The 21,547-nt window shown below is 43.7% G+C and overlaps 1 protein-coding gene across 1 annotated transcript in view; it reads right to left on the reverse strand.

Annotated features, from left to right (window-relative positions):
• Positions 1-21,547, reverse strand: part of doc2g (double C2-like domains, gamma) — a 111,975-nt gene that overhangs the window by 69,453 nt on the left and 20,975 nt on the right. Inside the window, exons 6-8 of the mRNA XM_076985401.1 lie at positions 5,948-6,074; positions 5,444-5,500; positions 2,322-2,446 (exon numbers count right to left, since the gene is read on the reverse strand). Coding sequence (XP_076841516.1) covers positions 2,322-2,446; positions 5,444-5,500; positions 5,948-6,074 — 309 coding nt within the window. The remainder of the gene's footprint in view (positions 1-2,321; positions 2,447-5,443; positions 5,501-5,947; positions 6,075-21,547) is intronic.

Below are 21,547 nucleotides of genomic sequence, written 5' to 3' on the forward strand. Positions count from 1 at the left end.
TTTTGTAATTGTTTAGATGTCGATTGTAAAACTGTAAGTAGATAAAATAAAATTGGATAAATTATATATATAATGTTTTATGAATATTTTAGGCCTTCTGAGAGGGCGTAGAGGGCCCTGATGGTTCCCCACTGCTCTACTTACATAAAGACCGTAGCTGCACACCGTATATCCATAGTATCAGTGAGTACTCTCCTAAAAATTGTATACATTTTAAATTATAATCCTGAAAGTTTTATTTTTTACAGAGTACTGCTGACCAAAGTCGTATAACCTGTACTGATCTAGAATGGAGAGCAGACAAAAAAACCGAGAAACACTCACAAACTCTCAGACTGTTTCTGCGGGAATGAGGAGGAAGATCCTCCTCTCTGTTCTTTCTAGACTTGGTGTGACTGGCTCTGCTTGGAAATGGTTCCAGTCATATCTTGAAGACTGTTCCTATCAGGTAACATGGAGAGGATCTACATACAATCCATGTAAACTTTCCACTGGAGTCCCCCAAGGCTCAGTCCTAGGCCCTCTTCTCTTTATATACTCATTCCCTTGGTGACATTATTTTTTCTCATGGTTTCTCTTATCATTGCTATGCTGATGACACCCAGCTAATTCTTTCCTTCCCTCATTCTGACATCCAGGTTTCTAGGCGTATCTCGGCATGCTTGGCAGATATTGCTTCATGGATGACTGCTCACCACTTGAAGCTCAACCCTAGAAAAACTGAGCTTCAGTACATTCCAGGAACCCCAAACCCACACAATGACCTCACAGTTTCCTTTGAGAACACCTTGTTAACACCATCAGCAACTGCTCAAAGCCTTGGTGTAACGTTGGACAACAAGTTGTCCTTCTCAACACGTTTCAAAACTGACCAGATCCTGCAGATTTCTCCTCTGCAACATACGGAGAATGCGACCCTTTCTTTCACAGGAAGCTATTCAAGTGCTTGTGCAGTCTCTAGTAATCTCTAATCTGGACTACTGCAATTCCCTACTTGCAGGTCTTCCTCTACGGGTCGCCAGACCTCTACAACTAATTCAGAATGCTGCAGCATGACTGGTCTTCAATCTCCCCAAGTTCTCACATATGACTCCTCTGCTACGCTTTCTTCACTGGCTTCCAGTTGCGGCACGCATCAGATATAAAACCTTGATGCATGCTTACAAAGCCAAAAATGGACTGGCCCCTCCCTACATGAACTCAGAACCTCAAGCTTGGCTCGACTTGAAACTCCATGCTTAAAGTCTCATGGAAGACAAAGCTCCAGACTATTCTCCATCTTGGCTCCAAGATGGTGGAACGATCTTCCATTATCTGCTAGGACTGCAGAGTCTATTGTATCTTCAAGCGTAGACTGAAGACTCACCTGTTTGTTGAGTTCTTACCAGAGCACTAACTCAGCTGATACAATTTAAGAAAAACGGCAAATTGGTATGTCTGTTTATGGTTATTTGTGCTTCTTGGCAAACGTCTAACTTGCAAAACACTAGGTAAGGACATTGACTCCTGTAGTTCAGTAGTAGTCTGACTCAATGGTATCTTGAATTTTGACCTATCCATACTATTATCTAGGATAAATTCTGTGATCAGATGCAAAGCACTTTGTAAGTCGCTCTGGATAAGAGCATCTGCTAAATGCCGTAAATGTAAATGTAAATAAATGTGTGAACTTTACGATATGCAGCAATAGGCAAGAAAAAAGTAGCAGCAGACAGAGCCAAACCGCCAAACCCCCAATCTCCATCACCCCCAATCTCCATAATTCCTTAATATCACAGCACTGACAACAAACTGGCAGCCAACTGCAAGAGACCGAAACTGACAGACAGATGGAGAGAGAAAGAGCCAATGACAGAGAGAGAGGAAGAGAGAGTTTAAGTAAATATTATTTATAAGGTTTAAACAAGAAGGTTTAAACCTTGCAGGAGTCCACAGCCAGCCATTCTGTCCCTAATCCTAATCCCAACCCTAATCTGAACCCCAACCCTAATCCTAACCCCAACCCCAACCCTAATCCTATCTGAATCCAGGTATAACCCTAAACATAAAACTGTCTACCTCTAGCCTCAGTTCCCTTGATTCTCAGAAGCATTACTGTAGAAGGATCTGTCCTTTCTACAAGACAGGGTGGCAAGAGTAATCCTTACTGCATTTAACCTGACAAACCTTAGCATTACCCTAATCATGTTCATTATACTAACTCGAATTCTCACCCTAATCCTCTCCCTAATTCTAATGTAGTCCTCACCTTAACCCATGCCCTAATCCTTCCCCTAAATCTAACCTCTCATCCTAGCTGTAATCTTGAGCTTTCCACTCACATCTTCACGAAGGGGTCAGAGTAGCCGTTGGAGTCCATGGCTGCCAGGTGTGCACAGCGGATGATTCCAACAACCAGAGAGGACTTCTCCATGGTGTAGCACAGAGACACCAGAATACGGCCACGCTGACAACACAGAATGACACAGTTCAAAATGAACAACCTTCTGTCCTCTGACAAACCTGCTCCATATAGAGAGGAGGTTGAGACCTCCACAGTAAGTAAGAATATCTTGGGTAGAATCTTAGGAATGATATTTATGAAAGATAGAAATATTTACCCATAATACACTTTTAGATAAATGCACTACATTTATATGATTTTTAAAATTTTAAAATACTTCTAAAATATTAATAGGTAATGTATATATGTATTTTTGTTTCTTTCACTTAACGTTTGGTAAAATTGAGAAAACAATCAATTTGATGACAATCATTATGAATACGCCACAGTCATACCTCCTCTGCCAGGGTTTAGGGTTAGGGCTAAGGTTAGGGTTGGGGTTAGGGCAGTCTAATCTTACCACTTGGTAACGAGTAATTTAACGTGCTACTATTTCCAGTCTAGTAATCAGATTAAAGTTACTTATCCAAGTAACTGTGCGTTACTATTTTTATTTTCCCTAGTAAAATATATATATTTTTGCTTTCTTCTTGGCTCAGTTCTACTTTTGCGTCTGACCGTAGCGCTCGACTCCGCACGCGACCCTGTGAGAGCGCAAGCACGTTTTACAAGTTATTTTTTGCAGCGTCCTCCCGTAACGATATGTGGTAGTGTAAAGAAACACCCCTCAAAAGTGCTGGAATTTAGGCTAAAGTATATTAAAATGTTGAAATTGTAACTACTTCGTTTCACAACAAATATCTGTCTGACTGAACAGTTCTCTTGTATTACGTTAACAAATACGAGCCTCTTGTAATTCGAAACATGAGAGAACGTAATCGCCTTCATGTTCTAATGGTGCTGGAATAGGTAGCATATGTAGGTTCCATCAATGCAGCCAATCACTCTAGGAAATCCTTAAAATGTAAATGGAATGAAGTTTGTTATATACTGCTTCTCCTTTGCTTAATTTCTATATTGTCCGTGTGAATTAAAGACAAACCAACGATGCTGTGGAATTCCTCTTTGATGTCCATAACTGGCTTATGCCCAGAAAACACCACAAAACTGGGCACTAGTCATTTTAATGCCAGACATAGTTTTCGGACAGACCGACATACAGTAGCTTTGCTGACAGATTCCACATCTCCTACACTATAAAAAAACTTACACTAGCAAAAAACGAAGAGCGATGTATAAAAATCTGGAGAGAATTTAGGGCTGATCCGCGATGTGTAATATTTGAAATGTGACGCATAATAATGTTATTGATGTAAGGCCTCTATTCATATATGTAATGCTGCAGCCCGGAGCCCCGGTGGGCGTGGGTAAAGGGCAGAGCATGTGTCAATCATTTTCGAATGCAGCCAATCAGATACTAAACTTTCGTTGTCAATCAATTTTTATTAAGCCAATTATCAGCCAGAGTTAGCTGTCAATCATGTTTTACTGCAGCCAATCATCTTAACAGATCTGCCAAAGGAAGGCGGAAACTGCACGGAGAAGCTCTTTAAACAGAAGTATATGCCATTCTTGCACAAATGTAGCTGAATAAAAACATTAGAAAAGCCATGACTTTAGACATTTTTAAATCAAAGTTTAAAATACTTCTCACTTATTTTTCTGGAATGGCTTTAATGTTTTTTTTTCTCCCTTTATTGCACGTATTGCATCATTTACATCATATATATATATGTGGCGAGTGTAAATTGTTAGCAGAGGGGAGGTGTAAATGGACACAAATTAAGTATTATATCGCGAACGATCGCCATGTATAAGCGCCTCCACCGAGCAGAGCGTTAAGGAGCGATTTCGATTGGAGAATCGTGCTCTATTTTTTATTATTAATTTTTTGCTGATGCTGGTCCAGCGTGTCGCGTGCCACTGATTATGCCTCGGCGTGCCAACGGTGGCCCGCGTGCCATAGGTTGCCGACCCCTGCTAAAGTCATGGCTCTTGTAATGTTTTTATTCAGCTACTTTTGTGCAAGAATGGCATATACTTCTGTTTAAAGAGCTTCTCCGTGCAGTTTCCGCCTTCTTTTGGCAGAACTGTTAAGATGATTGGCTGCAGTAAAAAATGATTGACAGCTAATACTGGCTGATAATTGGCTTAATAAAAATTGATTGACAACGAAAGTCTAGTATCTGATTGGCTGCATTCGAAAATGATTGACACATGCTCCGCCCTTTACCCACGCTCACTGGGGCTCCGGCCTGCAGCATTACCCTTCTCCCTCTATTCGGGGTTTTATAAGGCGTTCCCGACGAAGAACTCAGCGAATAAACTGAGCTTCAATATCCACATGATCCTCGAGGAAAGGACACGTCATGATGACGTGTTTGTAATTCTGGTTCAGGTCTAAGTTAACCTGCCAGCGAGCAGGTTAGCTTCAGAGCATAAGTTGCTATAGTAACTGACTCAGGTTCTCTTTAAGCTTGGTTTCTGGAACGGAAAACCTCGAGTTTCCGTGAATTCTGAGTTAACTTACCCGGTTTTCTCGCTTAACCCGCTTCTTGGAATACCCCCCTGGTGTAGCGTCAGGTAAAAATGTTCTTTCACCGGTTTTGCAGGAGTTTTTTATTCTCCACTGCCACCTATCGCCACCTATCGTTTCGGAGAACACTGCAGTGACGCTTGCGAAAGTATAAACGCCTCTACCGCTCGCGCAAGGTGGGCAGAGTCACGCGCTACGGTCACTCGCGAAAGTAACCAGGCTAATGGTATTTAGTTTCACAACAAGTAGCTGTCTGACTGAACAGTTCGCTTGTATTACGTTTACAAATAAATGTACAAATAATAGCGCGCAGCTACACAAACGTAATGTCAGGAGATACTGTAGCGACTACTACTCCAGTCACGGTGAATTCCCTAACGGACAGAAACTTGGCCAATCAGGTAATCAGTAACGTAATTAAGTTAATTTTAAAAGGAGTAATCAGTAATCTGATTACCTTTTCAAGGTAACTAAGCCATCACTGGGTTAGGGTTAGGTCAGGGTTAACCCTAACTCAGTCTTACCTCCTCCTCTACTAGCTGTGAACTCTGATCCACCATCTGGGTGTTGCCCTCCCGAGTCTGTTGAGAGAAATCAGAGAATCAAAGCACACACACATACACACTAACACGTGTGTAAACACACAAACACAGTGACACGTGTGTAAACAGACACTAACACGTGTGTAAACACTCATATGAACTAACGTATAAACACCTACTAAGGCATGTGTAAACAAGCATACACACCAATGCATGTGTAAACACGCATACACATTAACACATGTGTAAACACCTACTAACGTATCTGTAAACACACATACACAGTATCAGATGTGTACACACGCACTAATACATCTGTAAACACACAGTACACGTGTACACACACACACACACACACACGTGTACACGCACACACGTGTACACACACACACACGTGTACACGTGCACACCCACACACACACACGTGTACACACACACACACACACGTGTACACGCGCGCGCACACACACACACGTGTACATGCACCTGCGCAAGTCTCTCCAAGCCCATGTTGTATCTTTTATTTTCTCCCTCTCTGAGCTTCTTCAGGGCCACTCGCACTTCACCTATAAACTCATTACGTCCCAAGCGGTCCATGTCACACACACACAGCCTGAGAGAGAGAGAGAGAGAGAGAGAGAGAGAGGGAGAGATGGAGGGAGAGAGGGAGAGAGAGAGAGGGAGGGAGAGAGGGAGAATAAAGAGACAATGATATGAATGAAAGAGGGAAAAGACAAGCATCAGAGAGTGTGTCACCAGGAGAGATGATGACAAAGATAGAGACAGGGAGAGATACAGATTCAGAGACATACACAGAGAGACAGAGACATAGAGAGACAAAACACATTAAGTCTGAAGAATTAAAGGGACACACTTCACACACACCATGAACTGTCTCATCTCTTTCCAGAGACAGAGGCCAGCAGTATAAGTGACACTAGAGAAAGAGACCAGCAGTGTAAAAGTGACACTGTAGAGACAGAGATCAGCAGTGTAAAAGTGACACTAAAGACAGAGGCCAACAGTGTAAAAGTGACATTAGAGACAGAGGCCAGCAGTATAAGTGACACTAGAGACAGAGACCAACAGTGTAAAAGTGACACTGTAGAGGCAGAGACCAACAGTGTAAAACTGACACTAGAGACAGAGGCCAGCAGTGTAAAAGTGACACTAGAGACAGAGGCCAGCAGTGTAAAAGAGACACTAGAGACAGAGGCAAGCAGTATAATTGACACCAGAGACAGAGACCAACAGTGTAAAAGTAACACTAGAGACAGAGACCAACAGTATAAAAGTGACACTAGAGACAGACAAAAGCAGTGTAAAAGTAACACTAGAGACAGAGGCCAGCAGTATAAGTGACACTAGAGACAGAGACCAACAATGTAAAAGTAACACTAGAGACAGAGACCAACAATGTAAAAGTGACACTGTAGAGATAGAGGCCAGCAGTGTAAAAGTGATACTGTAGAGACAGAGGCCAGCAGTGTAAAAGTGACACTAGAGACAGAGGCCAGCAGTGTAAAAGAGACACTAGAGACAGAGGCAAGCAGTATAATTGACACCAGAGACAGAGACCAACAGTGTAAAAGTAACACTAGAGACAGAGACCAACAGTATAAAAGTGACACTGTAGAGACAGAGACCAACAGTGTAAAAGTGACACTAGAGACAGACAAAAGCAGTGTAAAAGTAACACTAGAGACAGAGGCCAGCAGTATAAGTGACACTAGAGACAGAGACCAACAATGTAAAAGTGACACTAGAGACAGAGACCAACAATGTAAAAGTGACACTGTAGAGACAGAGGCCAGCAGTATAAAAGTGACACTAGAGACAGAGGCCAGCAGTGTAAAAGTAACACTAGAGACAGAGGCCAGCAGTATAAGTGACACTAGAGACAGAGACCAACAGTGTAAAAGTGATACTGTAGAGACAGAGACCAACAGTGTATAAGTGACACTAGAGACAGAGACCAACAGTGTAAAAGTGACACTGTAGAGACAGAGGCCAGCAGTGTAAAAGTGACACTAGAGACAGAGGCCAGCAGAATAAGTAACACTAGAGACAGAGACCAACAAAGTAAAAGTGACACTGTAGAGACAGAGGCCAGCAGTGTAAAAGTGACACTAGAGACAGAGGCCAGCAGTGTAAAAGTGACACTAGAGACAGAGGCCAGCAGTATAAGTGACACTAGAGACAGAGACCAACAATGTAAAAGTGACACTAGAGACAGAGACCAACAATGTAAAAGTGACACTGTAGAGACAGAGGCCAGCAGTGTAAAAGTGATATTGTAGAGACAGAGGCCAGCAGTGTAAAAGTGACACTAGAGACAGAGGCAAGCAGTATAATTGACACCAGAGACAGAGACCAACAGTGTAAAAGTGACACTAGAGACAGAGACCAACAGTGTAAAAGTGACACTGTAGAGACAGAGACCAACAGTGTAAAAGTGACACTAGAGACAGAGACAAGCAGGGTAAAAGTGACACTAGAGACAGAGGCAAGCAGTATAAGTGACACTAGAGACAGAGGCCAGCAGTATAAGTGACACCAGAGACAGAGACAAGCAGTGTAAAAGTGACACTAGAGACAGAGGCCAGCAGTATAAGTGACACTAGAGACAGAGGCCAGCAGTATAAGTGACACTAGAGACAGAAACCAACAATGTAAAAGTGATACTGTAGACAGAGACCGACAGTGTATAAGTGACACTAGAGACAGAGACCAACAGTGTAAAAGTGACACTAGAGACAGAGACCAACAGTGTAAAAGTGATACTGTAGAGACAGAGGCCAGCAGTGTAAAAGTGACACTAGAGACAGAGGCCAGCAGTGTAAAAGTGACACTAGAGACAGAGGCCAGCAGTATAAGTAACACTAGAGACAGAGACCAACAATGTAAAAGTGACACTGTAGAGACAGAGGCCAGCAGTGTAAAAGTGACAGTAGAGACAGAGGCCAGCAGTGTAAAAGTAACACTGTAGAGACAGAGGCCAGCAGTGTAAAAGTGACACTAGAGACAGAGACACGCAGTGTAAAAGTGACACTAGAGACAGAGACCAACAATGTAAAAGTGACACTGTAGAGACAGAGGCCAGCAGTGTAAAAGTGACAGTAGAGACAGAGGCCAGCAGTGTAAAAGTAACACTGTAGAGACAGAGGCCAGCAGTGTAAAAGTGACACTAGAGACAGAGGCCAGCAGTATAAGTGACACCAGAGACAGAGACCAACAGTGTAAAAGTGACACTAGAGACAGAGACAAGCAGTGTAAAAGTGACACTAGAGACAGAGGCCAGCAGTATAAGTGACACTAGAGACAGAAACCAACAATGTAAAAGTGATACTGTAGACAGAGACCGACAGTGTATAAGTGACACTAGAGACAGAGACCAACAGTGTAAAAGTGACACTAGAGACAGAGACCAACAGTGTAAAAGTGATACTGTAGAGACAGAGGCCAGCAGTGTAAAAGTGACACTAGAGACAGAGGCCAGCAGTGTAAAAGTGACACTGTAGAGACAGAGGCCAGCAGTGTAAAAGTGACACTAGAGACAGAGACACGCAGTGTAAAAGTGACACTAGAGACAGAGGCCAGCAGTGTAAAAGTAACACTGTAGAGACAGAGGCCAGCAGTGTAAAAGTGACACTAGAGACAGAGACACGCAGTGTAAAAGTGACACTAGAGACAGAGACCAACAATGTAAAAGTGACACTGTAGAGACAGAGGCCAGCAGTCTAAAAGTGACACTGTAGAGACAGAGGCCAGCAGTGTAAAAGTGACACTAGAGACAGAGGCCAGCAGTGTAAAAGTGACACTAGAGACAGAGGCCAGCAGTGTAAAAGTGACAGTAGAGACAGAGGCCAACAGTGTAAAAGTGGCACTAGAGACAGAGACCAACAATGTAAAAGTGATACTGTAGAGACAGAGACCAACAGTGTAAAAGTGACACTAGAGACAGAGACAAGCAGTGTAAAAGTGACACTAGAGACAGAGGCCAGCAGTATAAGTGACACTTAAGACAGAGGCCAACAATGTAAAAGTGACACTAGAGACAGAGACCAACAATGTAAAAGTGACACTGTAGATACAGAGGCCAGCAGTGTAAAAGTGACGCTAGAGACAGAGGCCAGCAGTGTAAAAGTAACACTAGAGACAGAGGCCAGCAGTGTAAAAGTGACACTAGAGACAGAGGCCAGCAGTATAAGTAACACTAGAGACAGAGACCAACAATGTAAAAGTGACACTGTAGAGACAGAGGCCAGCAGTGTAAAAGTGACACTAGAGACAGAGGCCAGCAGTATAAGTAACACTAGAGACAGAGACCAACAATGTAAAAGTGACACTGTAGAGACAGAGGCCAGCAGTGTAAAAGTGACACTAGAGACAGAGGCCAGCAGTGTAAAAGTAACACTGTAGAGACAGAGGCCAGCAGTGTAAAAGTGACACTAGAGACAGAGACACGCAGTGTAAAAGTGACACTAGAGACAGAGACCAACAATGTAAAAGTGACACTGTAGAGACAGAGGCCAGCAGTGTAAAAGTGACACTGTAGAGACAGAGACCAACAGTGTAAAAGTGACACTAGAGACAGAGACATGCAGCGTAAAAGTGACACTAGAGACAGAGGCCAGCAGTATAAGTGACAATAGAGACAGAGACCAACAATGTAAAAGTGACACTAGACAGAGACCAACAATGTAAAAGTGACACTGTAGAGACAGAGGCCAGCAGTGTAAAAGTGACACTGTAGAGACAGAGGCCAGCAGTGTAAAAGTGACACTAGAGACAGAGGCCAGCAGTGTAAAAGTGACAGTAGAGACAGAGGCCAGCAGTATAAGTGACACTAGAGACAGAGACCAACAGTGTAAAAGTGACACTAGAGACAGAGACCAACAATGTAAAAGTGATACTGTAGAGACAGAGACCAACAGTGTAAAAGTGACACTAGAGACAGAGACAAGCAGTGTAAAATTGACACTAGAGACAGAGGCCAGCAGTATAAGTGACACTTAAGACAGAGGCCAACAATGTAAAAGTGACACTAGAGACAGAGACCAACAATGTAAAAGTGACACTGTAGAGACAGAGGCCAGCAGTGTAAAAGTGACGCTAGAGACAGAGGCCAGCAGTGTAAAAGTGACACTGTAGAGACAGAGGCCAGCAGTGTAAAAGTGACACTAGAGACAGAGGCCAGCAGTGTAAAAGTAACACTAGAGACAGAGGCCAGCAGTATAAGTGACACTAGAGACAGAGGCCAGCAGTGTAAAAGTAACACTAGAGACAGAGGCCAGCAGTACAAGTGACACTAGAGACAGAGACCAACAGTGTAAAAGTGACACTAGAGACAGAGTTAGGTTAAAGTACTTAGGTTAGGAGTTAGGTTAAAGTACTTTAAAATGCTTGAAATTGTAACTACTTGGTTTCACAACAAATAGCTGTCTGACTGAATAGTTCTCTTGTATTAGGTTAACAAATACGAGCCTCTTGTAATTCCAGGACGAAACATGAGAGAACGTGACAGTAGAGACAGAGGCCAGCAGTATAAGTGACACTAGAGACAGAGACCAACAGTGTAAAAGTGACACTAGAGACAGAGACCAACAATGTAAAAGTGATACTGTAGAGACAGAGACCAACAGTGTAAAAGTGACACTAGAGACAGAGACAAGCAGTGTAAAATTGACACTAGAGACAGAGGCCAGCAGTATAAGTGACACTTAAGACAGAGGCCAACAATGTAAAAGTGACACTAGAGACAGAGACCAACAATGTAAAAGTGACACTGTAGAGACAGAGGCCAGCAGTGTAAAAGTGACGCTAGAGACAGAGGCCAGCAGTGTAAAAGTGACACTGTAGAGACAGAGGCCAGCAGTGTAAAAGTGACACTAGAGACAGAGGCCAGCAGTGTAAAAGTAACACTAGAGACAGAGGCCAGCAGTATAAGTGACACTAGAGACAGAGGCCAGCAGTGTAAAAGTAACACTAGAGACAGAGGCCAGCAGTACAAGTGACACTAGAGACAGAGACCAACAGTGTAAAAGTGACACTAGAGACAGAGACCAACAGTGTAAAAGTGATACTGTAGAGCAGGCGTACTCAACTAAATTTGTCCGCGGTCCAATTTTGGCAGATACCTGTGACCTGAGGTCCGGTGCGGCGGGGGTGGCGAACGTAAGTTGTTGAGGGGGGGGGGGAACGGTGCGCGAACGGTGGAGGCGTTTATACTTTCGCGAGCGTCACTGCAGTGTTCTCCGAAACGATAGGCGTTTTGTCCGAAACTATATGTGGTAGAAACACCCCTCAAAACAGGGGAATGAACATTTACCTGACCAATTTTAATGTTGCTATATGTTTCAGGTTTGAAAAGTGCTGGAATTTAGGTTAAAGTACTTTAAAATGCTTGAAATTGTAACTACTTGGTTTCACAACAAATAGCTGTCTGACTGAATAGTTCTCTTGTATTAGGTTAACAAATACGAGCCTCTTGTAATTCCAGGACGAAACATGAGAGAACGTGAAGACGTGAAGATTGGGCATTTTTTAAATAAACAACCATTAAATAATGTGATAAAAAGCAAATTATTTCAAGTATATGTATAAATATTTAACTTAATTATGTTTAACATGCTGGGAAATATTGAAATGGACCTTGAAAGTGATGTACAAGTGCTTTAATTCCACCTTATAAAGGTGTATGAACCCTGAAAACGTGACTTTGTTCATTGCGCTGAAGCGCGGCGCGAAGTTACAAAATTCGAGAGGTGCACGACGTAAGTTGTTGAACGGGGGTGGCAAACGTAACACTCGTGACGGAGTGTTTTTTCAATAGCCCTGAAATAAATGCTACGGTTTTGTTTTGGTCCGTATCCAGTTAATCAGGAATGAGATTGGGTCCGGACAGGACTGCGTTCGGGTCCGGATCAGGACCGCGGTCCGCCAGTTGAGTACCCCTGCTGTAGAGACAGAGACCAACAGTGTAAAAGTGACACTAGAGACAGAGACCACCAGTGTAAAAGTGACACTAGAGACAGAGGCCAGCAGTATAAGTGACACTAGAGACAGAGACCACCAGTGTAAAAGTGACACTGTAGAGACAGAGGCCAGCAGTGTAAAAGTGACACTGTAGAGACAGAGGCTAGCAGTGTAAATGTGACACTAGAGACAGAGGCCAGCAGTGTAAAAGTGACCCTAGAGACAGAGGCCAGCAGTATAAGTGACACCAGAGACAGAGACCAACAGTGTAAAAGTGACACTAGAGACAGAGACCAACAGTGTAAAAGTGACACTGTAGAGACGGAGACCAACAGTGTAAAAGGGACACTAGAGACAGAGACAAGCAGTGTAAAAGTGACACTAGAGACAGAGGCCAGCGGTATAAGTGACACTTAAGACAGAGGCCAACAATGTAAAAGTGACACTAGAGACAGAGACCAACAATGTAAAAGTGACACTGTAGAGACAGAGGCCAGCAGTGTAAAAGTGACGCTAGAGACAGAGGCCAGCAGTGTAAAAGTGACACTGTAGAGACAGAGGCCAGCAGTGTAAAAGTGACACTAGAGACAGAGGCCAGCAGTGTAAAAGTAACACTAGAGACAGAGGCCAGCAGTATAAGTGACACTAGAGACAGAGGCCAGCAGTGTAAAAGTAACACTAGAGACAGAGGCCAGCAGTATAAGTGACACTAGAGACAGAGACCAACAGTGTAAAAGTGACACTAGAGACAGAGACCAACAGTGTAAAAGTGATACTGTAGAGCAGGCGTACTCAACTAAATTTGTCCGCGGTCCAATTTTGGCAGATACCTGTGACCTGAGGTCCGGTGCGGCGGGGGTGGCGAACGTAAGTTGTTGAGGGGGGGGGGAACGGTGCGCGAACGGTGGAGGCGTTTATACTTTCGCGAGCGTCACTGCAGTGTTCTCCGAAACGATAGGCGTTTTGTCCGAAACGATATGTGGTAGAAACACCCCTCAAAACAGGGGAATGAACATTTACCTGACCAATTTTAATGTTGCTATATGTTTCAGGTTTGAAAAGTGCTGGAATTTAGGTTAAAGTACTTTAAAATGCTTGAAATTGTAACTACTTGGTTTCACAACAAATAGCTGTCTGACTGAATAGTTCTCTTGTATTAGGTTAACAAATACGAGCCTCTTGTAATTCCAGGACGAAACATGAGAGAACGTGAAGACGTGAAGATTGGGCATTTTTTAAATAAACAACCATTAAATAATGTGATAAAAAGCAAATTATTTCAAGTATATGTATAAATATTTAACTTAATTATGTTTAACATGCTGGGAAATATTGAAATGGACCTTGAAAGTGATGTACAAGTGCTTTAATTCCACCTTATAAAGGTGTATGAACCCTGAAAACGTGACTTTGTTCATTGCGCTGAAGCGCGGCGCGAAGTTACAAAATTCGAGAGGTGCACGACGTAAGTTGTTGAACGGGGGTGGCAAACGTAACACTCGTGACGGAGTGTTTTTTCAATAGCCCTGAAATAAATGCTACGGTTTTGTTTTGGTCCGTATCCAGTTAATCAGGAATGAGATTGGGTCCGGACAGGACTGCGTTCGGGTCCGGATCCGGACCGCGGTCCGCCAGTTGAGTACCCCTGCTGTAGAGACAGAGACCAACAGTGTAAAAGTGACACTAGAGACAGAGACCACCAGTGTAAAAGTGACACTAGAGACAGAGGCCAGCAGTATAAGTGACACTAGAGACAGAGACCACCAGTGTAAAAGTGACACTGTAGAGACAGAGGCCAGCAGTGTAAAAGTGACACTGTAGAGACAGAGGCTAGCAGTGTAAATGTGACACTAGAGACAGAGGCCAGCAGTGTAAAAGTGACCCTAGAGACAGAGGCCAGCAGTATAAGTGACACCAGAGACAGAGACCAACAGTGTAAAAGTGACACTAGAGACAGAGACCAACAGTGTAAAAGTGACACTAGAGACAGAGACCAACAGTGTAAAAGTGACACTGTAGAGACGGAGACCAACAGTGTAAAAGGGACACTAGAGACAGAGACAAGCAGTGTAAAAGTGACACTAGAGACAGAGGCCAGCGGTATAAGTGACACTTAAGACAGAGGCCAACAATGTAAAAGTGACACTAGAGACAGAGACCAACAATGTAAAAGTGACACTGTAGAGACAGAGGCCAGCAGTGTAAAAGTGACGCTAAAGACAGAGGCCAGCAGTGTAAAAGTGACACTGTAGAGACAGAGGCCAGCAGTGTAAAAGTGACACTAGAGACAGAGGCCAGCAGTGTAAAAGTAACACTAGAGACAGAGGCCAGCAGTATAAGTGACACTAGAGACAGAGGCCAGCAGTGTAAAAGTAACACTAGAGACAGAGGCCAGCAGTATAAGTGACACTAGAGACAGAGACCAACAGTGTAAAAGTGACACTAGAGACAGAGACCAACAGTGTAAAAGTGATACTGTAGAGCAGGCGTACTCAACTAAATTTGTCCGCGGTCCAATTTTGGCAGATACCTGTGACCTGAGGTCCGGTGCGGCGGGGGTGGCGAACGTAAGTTGTTGAGGGGGGGGGGGGGAACGGTGCGCGAACGGTGGAGGCGTTTATACTTTCGCGAGCGTCACTGCAGTGTTCTCCGAAACGATAGGCGTTTTGTCCGAAACTATATGTGGTAGAAACACCCCTCAAAACAGGGGAATGAACATTTACCTGACCAATTTTAATGTTGCTATATGTTTCAGGTTTGAAAAGTGCTGGAATTTAGGTTAAAGTACTTTAAAATGCTTGAAATTGTAACTACTTGGTTTCACAACAAATAGCTGTCTGACTGAATAGTTCTCTTGTATTAGGTTAACAAATACGAGCCTCTTGTAATTCCAGGACGAAACATGAGAGAACGTGAAGACGTGAAGATTGGGCATTTTTTAAATAAACAACCATTAAATAATGTGATAAAAAGCAAATTATTTCAAGTATATGTATAAATATTTAACTTAATTATGTTTAACATGCTGGGAAATATTGAAATGGACCTTGAAAGTGATGTACAAGTGCTTTAATTCCACCTTATAAAGGTGTATGAACCCTGAAAACGTGACTTTGTTCATTGCGCTGAAGCGCGGCGCGAAGTTACAAAATTCGAGAGGTGCACGACGTAAGTTGTTGAACGGGGGTGGCAAACGTAACACTCGTGACGGAGTGTTTTTTCAATAGCCCTGAAATAAATGCTACGGTTTTGTTTTGGTCCGTATCCAGTTAATCAGGAATGAGATTGGGTCCGGACAGGACTGCGTTCGGGTCCGGATCAGGACCGCGGTCCGCCAGTTGAGTACCCCTGCTGTAGAGACAGAGACCAACAGTGTAAAAGTGACACTAGAGACAGAGACCACCAGTGTAAAAGTGACACTAGAGACAGAGGCCAGCAGTATAAGTGACACTAGAGACAGAGACCACCAGTGTAAAAGTGACACTGTAGAGACAGAGGCCAGCAGTGTAAAAGTGACACTGTAGAGACAGAGGCTAGCAGTGTAAATGTGACACTAGAGACAGAGGCCAGCAGTGTAAAAGTGACCCTAGAGACAGAGGCCAGCAGTATAAGTGACACCAGAGACAGAGACCAACAGTGTAAAAGTGACACTAGAGACAGAGACCAACAGTGTAAAAGTGACACTGTAGAGACGGAGACCAACAGTGTAAAAGGGACACTAGAGACAGAGACAAGCAGTGTAAAAGTGACACTAGAGACAGAGGCCAGCGGTATAAGTGACACTTAAGACAGAGGCCAACAATGTAAAAGTGACACTAGAGACAGAGACCAACAATGTAAAAGTGACACTGTAGAGACAGAGGCCAGCAGTGTAAAAGTGACGCTAGAGACAGAGGCCAGCAGTGTAAAAGTGACACTGTAGAGACAGAGGCCAGCAGTGTAAAAGTGACACTAGAGACAGAGGCCAGCAGTGTAAAAGTAACACTAGAGACAGAGGCCAGCAGTATAAGTGACACTAGAGACAGAGGCCAGCAGTGTAAAAGTAACACTAGAGACAGAGGCCAGCAGTATAAGTGACACTAGAGACAGAGACCAACAGTGTAAAAGTGACACTAGAGACAGAGACCAACAGTGTAAAAGTGATACTGTAGAGCAGGCGTACTCAACTAAATTTGTCCGCGGTCCAATTTTGGCAGATACCTGTGACCTGAGGTCCGGTGCGGCGGGGGTGGCGAACGTAAGTTGTTGAGGGGGGGGGGAACGGTGCGCGAACGGTGGAGGCGTTTATACTTTCGCGAGCGTCACTGCAGTGTTCTCCGAAACGATAGGCGTTTTGTCCGAAACGATATGTGGTAGAAACACCCCTCAAAACAGGGGAATGAACATTTACCTGACCAATTTTAATGTTGCTATATGTTTCAGGTTTGAAAAGTGCTGGAATTTAGGTTAAAGTACTTTAAAATGCTTGAAATTGTAACTACTTGGTTTCACAACAAATAGCTGTCTGACTGAATAGTTCTCTTGTATTAGGTTAACAAATACGAGCCTCTTGTAATTCCAGGACGAAACATGAGAGAACGTGAAGACGTGAAGATTGGGCATTTTTTAAATAAACAACCATTAAATAATGTGATAAAAAGCAAATTATTTCAAGTATATGTATAAATATTTAACTTAATTATGTTTAACATGCTGGGAAATATTGAAATGGACCTTGAAAGTGATGTACAAGTGCTTTAATTCCACCTTATAAAGGTGTATGAACCCTGAAAACGTGACTTTGTTCATTGCGCTGAAGCGCGGCGCGAAGTTACAAAATTCGAGAGGTGCACGACGTAAGTTGTTGAACGGGGGTGGCAAACGTAACACTCGTGACGGAGTGTTTTTTCAATAGCCCTGAAATAAATGCTACGGTTTTGTTTTGGTCCGTATCCAGTTAATCAGGAATGAGATTGGGTCCGGACAGGACTGCGTTCGGGTCCGGATCCGGACCGCGGTCCGCCAGTTGAGTACCCCTGCTGTAGAGACAGAGACCAACAGTGTAAAAGTGACACTAGAGACAGAGACCACCAGTGTAAAAGTGACACTAGAGACAGAGGCCAGCAGTATAAGTGACACTAGAGACAGAGACCACCAGTGTAAAAGTGACACTGTAGAGACAGAGGCCAGCAGTGTAAAAGTGACACTGTAGAGACAGAGGCTAGCAGTGTAAATGTGACACTAGAGACAGAGGCCAGCAGTGTAAAAGTGACCCTAGAGACAGAGGCCAGCAGTATAAGTGACACCAGAGACAGAGACCAACAGTGTAAAAGTGACACTAGAGACAGAGACCAACAGTGTAAAAGTGACACTAGAGACAGAGACCAACAGTGTAAAAGTGACACTGTAGAGACGGAGACCAACAGTGTAAAAGGGACACTAGAGACAGAGACAAGCAGTGTAAAAGTGACACTAGAGACAGAGGCCAGCGGTATAAGTGACACTTAAGACAGAGGCCAACAATGTAAAAGTGACACTAGAGACAGAGACCAACAATGTAAAAGTGACACTGTAGAGACAGAGGCCAGCAGTGTAAAAGTGACGCTAGAGACAGAGGCCAGCAGTGTAAAAGTGACACTGTAGAGACAGAGGCCAGCAGTGTAAAAGTGACACTAGAGACAGAGGCCAGCAGTGTAAAAGTAACACTAGAGACAGAGGCCAGCAGTATAAGTGACACTAGAGACAGAGGCCAGCAGTGTAAAAGTAACACTAGAGACAGAGGCCAGCAGTATAAGTGACACTAGAGACAGAGACCAACAGTGTAAAAGTGACACTAGAGACAGAGACCAACAGTGTAAAAGTGATACTGTAGAGCAGGCGTACTCAACTAAATTTGTCCGCGGTCCAATTTTGGCAGATACCTGTGACCTGAGGTCCGGTGCGGCGGGGGTGGCGAACGTAAGTTGTTGAGGGGGGGGGGGAACGGTGCGCGAACGGTGGAGGCGTTTATACTTTCGCGAGCGTCACTGCAGTGTTCTCCGAAACGATAGGCGTTTTGTCCGAAACTATATGTGGTAGAAACACCCCTCAAAACAGGGGAATGAACATTTACCTGACCAATTTTAATGTTGCTATATGTTTCAGGTTTGAAAAGTGCTGGAATTTAGGTTAAAGTACTTTAAAATGCTTGAAATTGTAACTACTTGGTTTCAAAACAAATAGCTGTCTGACTGAATAGTTCTCTTGTATTAGGTTAACAAATACGAGCCTCTTGTAATTCCAGGACGAAACATGAGAGAACGTGAAGACGTGAAGATTGGGCATTTTTTAAATAAACAACCATTAAATAATGTGATAAAAAGCAAATTATTTCAAGTATATGTATAAATATTTAACTTAATTATGTTTAACATGCTGGGAAATATTGAAATGGACCTTGAAAGTGATGTACAAGTGCTTTAATTCCACCTTATAAAGGTGTATGAACCCTGAAAACGTGACTTTGTTCATTGCGCTGAAGCGCGGCGCGAAGTTACAAAATTCGAGAGGTGCACGACGTAAGTTGTTGAACGGGGGTGGCAAACGTAACACTCGTGACGGAGTGTTTTTTGAATAGCCCTGAAATAAATGCTACGGTTTTGTTTTGGTCCGTATCCAGTTAATCAGGAATGAGATTGGGTCCGGACAGGACTGCGTTCGGGTCCGGATCCGGACCGCGGTCCGCCAGTTGAGTACCCCTGCTGTAGAGACAGAGACCAACAGTGTAAAAGTGACACTAGAGACAGAGACCACCAGTGTAAAAGTGACACTAGAGACAGAGGCCAGCAGTATAAGTGACACTAGAGACAGAGACCACCAGTGTAAAAGTGACACTGTAGAGACAGAGGCCAGCAGTGTAAAAGTGACACTGTAGAGACAGAGGCTAGCAGTGTAAATGTGACACTAGAGACAGAGGCCAGCAGTGTAAAAGTGACCCTAGAGACAGAGGCCAGCAGTATAAGTGACACCAGAGACAGAGACCAACAGTGTAAAAGTGACACTAGAGACAGAGACCAACAGTGTAAAAGTGACACTAGAGACAGAGGCCAGCAGTATAAGTGACACCAGAGACAGAGACCAACAGTGTAAAAGTGACACTGTAGAGACGGAGACCAACAGTGTAAAAGGGACACTAGAGACAGAGACAAGCAGTGTAAAAGTGACACTAGAGACAGAGGCCAGCGGTATAAATGACACTAGAGACAGAGGCCAGCGGTATAAATGACACTAGAGACAGAAACCAACAATGTAAAAGTGACACTGTAGAGACAGAGGCCAGCAGTGTAAAAGTGACACTAGAGACAGAGGCCAGCAGTGTAAAAGTGACACTGTAGAGACAGAGGCCAGCAGTGTAAAAGTGACACTAGAGACAGAGGCCAGCAGTGTAAAAGTGACACTAGAGACAGAGGCCAGCATTGTAAATGTAACACTAGAGACAGAGGCCAGCAGTATAAGTGACACTAGAGACAGAGACCAACAGTGTAAAAGTGACACTAGAGACAGAGACCAGCAGTGTTAAAGTGACACTAGAGACAGAGGCCAGCAGTATAAGTGACACCAGAGACAGAGACCAACAGTGTAAAAGTGACACTGTAGAGACAGAGGCCAGCAGTGTAAAAGTGACACTGTAGAGACAGAGGCTAGCATTGTAAATGTGACACTAGAGACAGAAGCCAGCAGTGTAAAAGTGACACTAGAGACAGAGGCCAGCAGTATAAATGACACTAGAGACAGAGACCAACAGTGTAAAAGTGATACTGTAGAGACAGAGGCCAGCAGTGTAAAAGTGACACTGTAGAGACAGAGGCCAGCAGTGTAAAAGTGACACTAGAGACAGAGGCCAGCAGTATAAGTGACATCAGGGACAGAGACCAACAGTTTAAAAGTGACACTAGAGACAGAGACCAACAATGTAAAAGTGACACTGTAGAGACAGAGGCCAGCAGTGTAAAAGTGACACTAGAGACAGAGGCCAGCAGTGTAAAAGTAACACTAGCGACAGAGGCCTGCAGTATAAGTGACACTAGAGACAGACACCAACAGTGTAAAAGTGACACTAGAGACAGAGACAAGCAGTGTAAAAGTGACACTAGAGACAGAGGCCAGCAGTATAAGTGACACTAGAGACAGAGACCAACAGTGTAAAAGTGACACTAGAGACAGAGACCAACAGTGTAAAAGTGATACTGTAGAGACAGAGGCCAGCAGTGTAAAAGTGACACTGTAGAGACAGGCTAGCAGTGTAAAAGTGACACTAGAGACAGAGGCCAGCAGTGTAAAAGTGACACTAGAGACAGAGGCCAGCAGTATAAGTGACACCAGAGACTGAGACCAACAGTTTAAAAGTGACACTAGAGACAGAGACCAACAATGTAAAAGTGACACTGTAAAGACAGAGGCCAGCAGTGTAAAGGTGACACTAGAGACAGAGACCAACAATGTAAAAGTGACACTGTAGAGACAGAGGCCAGCAGTGTAAAAGTGACACTAGAGACAGAGGCCAGCAGTGTAAAAGTGACACTAGAGACAGAGGCCAGCAGTGTAAAAGTAACACTAGCGACAGAGGCCTGCAGTATAAGTGACACTAGAGACAAAGACCAACAGTGTAAAAGTGACACTAGAGACAGAGACAAGCAGTGTAAAAGTGACACTAGAGACAGAGGCCAGCAGTATAAGTGACACTAGAGACAGAGACCAACAGTGTAAAAGTGACACTAGAGACAGAGGCCAGCAGTGTAAAAGTGACACTGTAGAGACTGAGGCTAGCAGTGTAAAAGTGACACTAGAGACAGAGGCCAGCAGTGTAAAAGTGACACTAAAGACAGAGGCCAGCAGTATAAGTGACACCAGAGACTGAGACCAACAGTTTAAAAGTGACACTAGAGACAGAGACCAACAGTGTAAAAGTGATACTGTAGAGACAGAGGCCAGCAGTGTAAAAGTGACACTGTAGAGACAGAGGCCAGCAGTGTAAAAGTGACACTAGAGACAGAGGCCAGCAGTATAAGTGACACCAGAGACTGAGACCAACAATTTAAAAGTGACACTAGAGACAGAGACCAACAATGTAAAAGTGACACTGTAGAGACA

This window comes from Brachyhypopomus gauderio, unplaced genomic scaffold, assembly GCF_052324685.1.
Source record: "Brachyhypopomus gauderio isolate BG-103 unplaced genomic scaffold, BGAUD_0.2 sc40, whole genome shotgun sequence".
Classification (NCBI taxonomy): domain Eukaryota; kingdom Metazoa; phylum Chordata; class Actinopteri; order Gymnotiformes; family Hypopomidae; genus Brachyhypopomus; species Brachyhypopomus gauderio.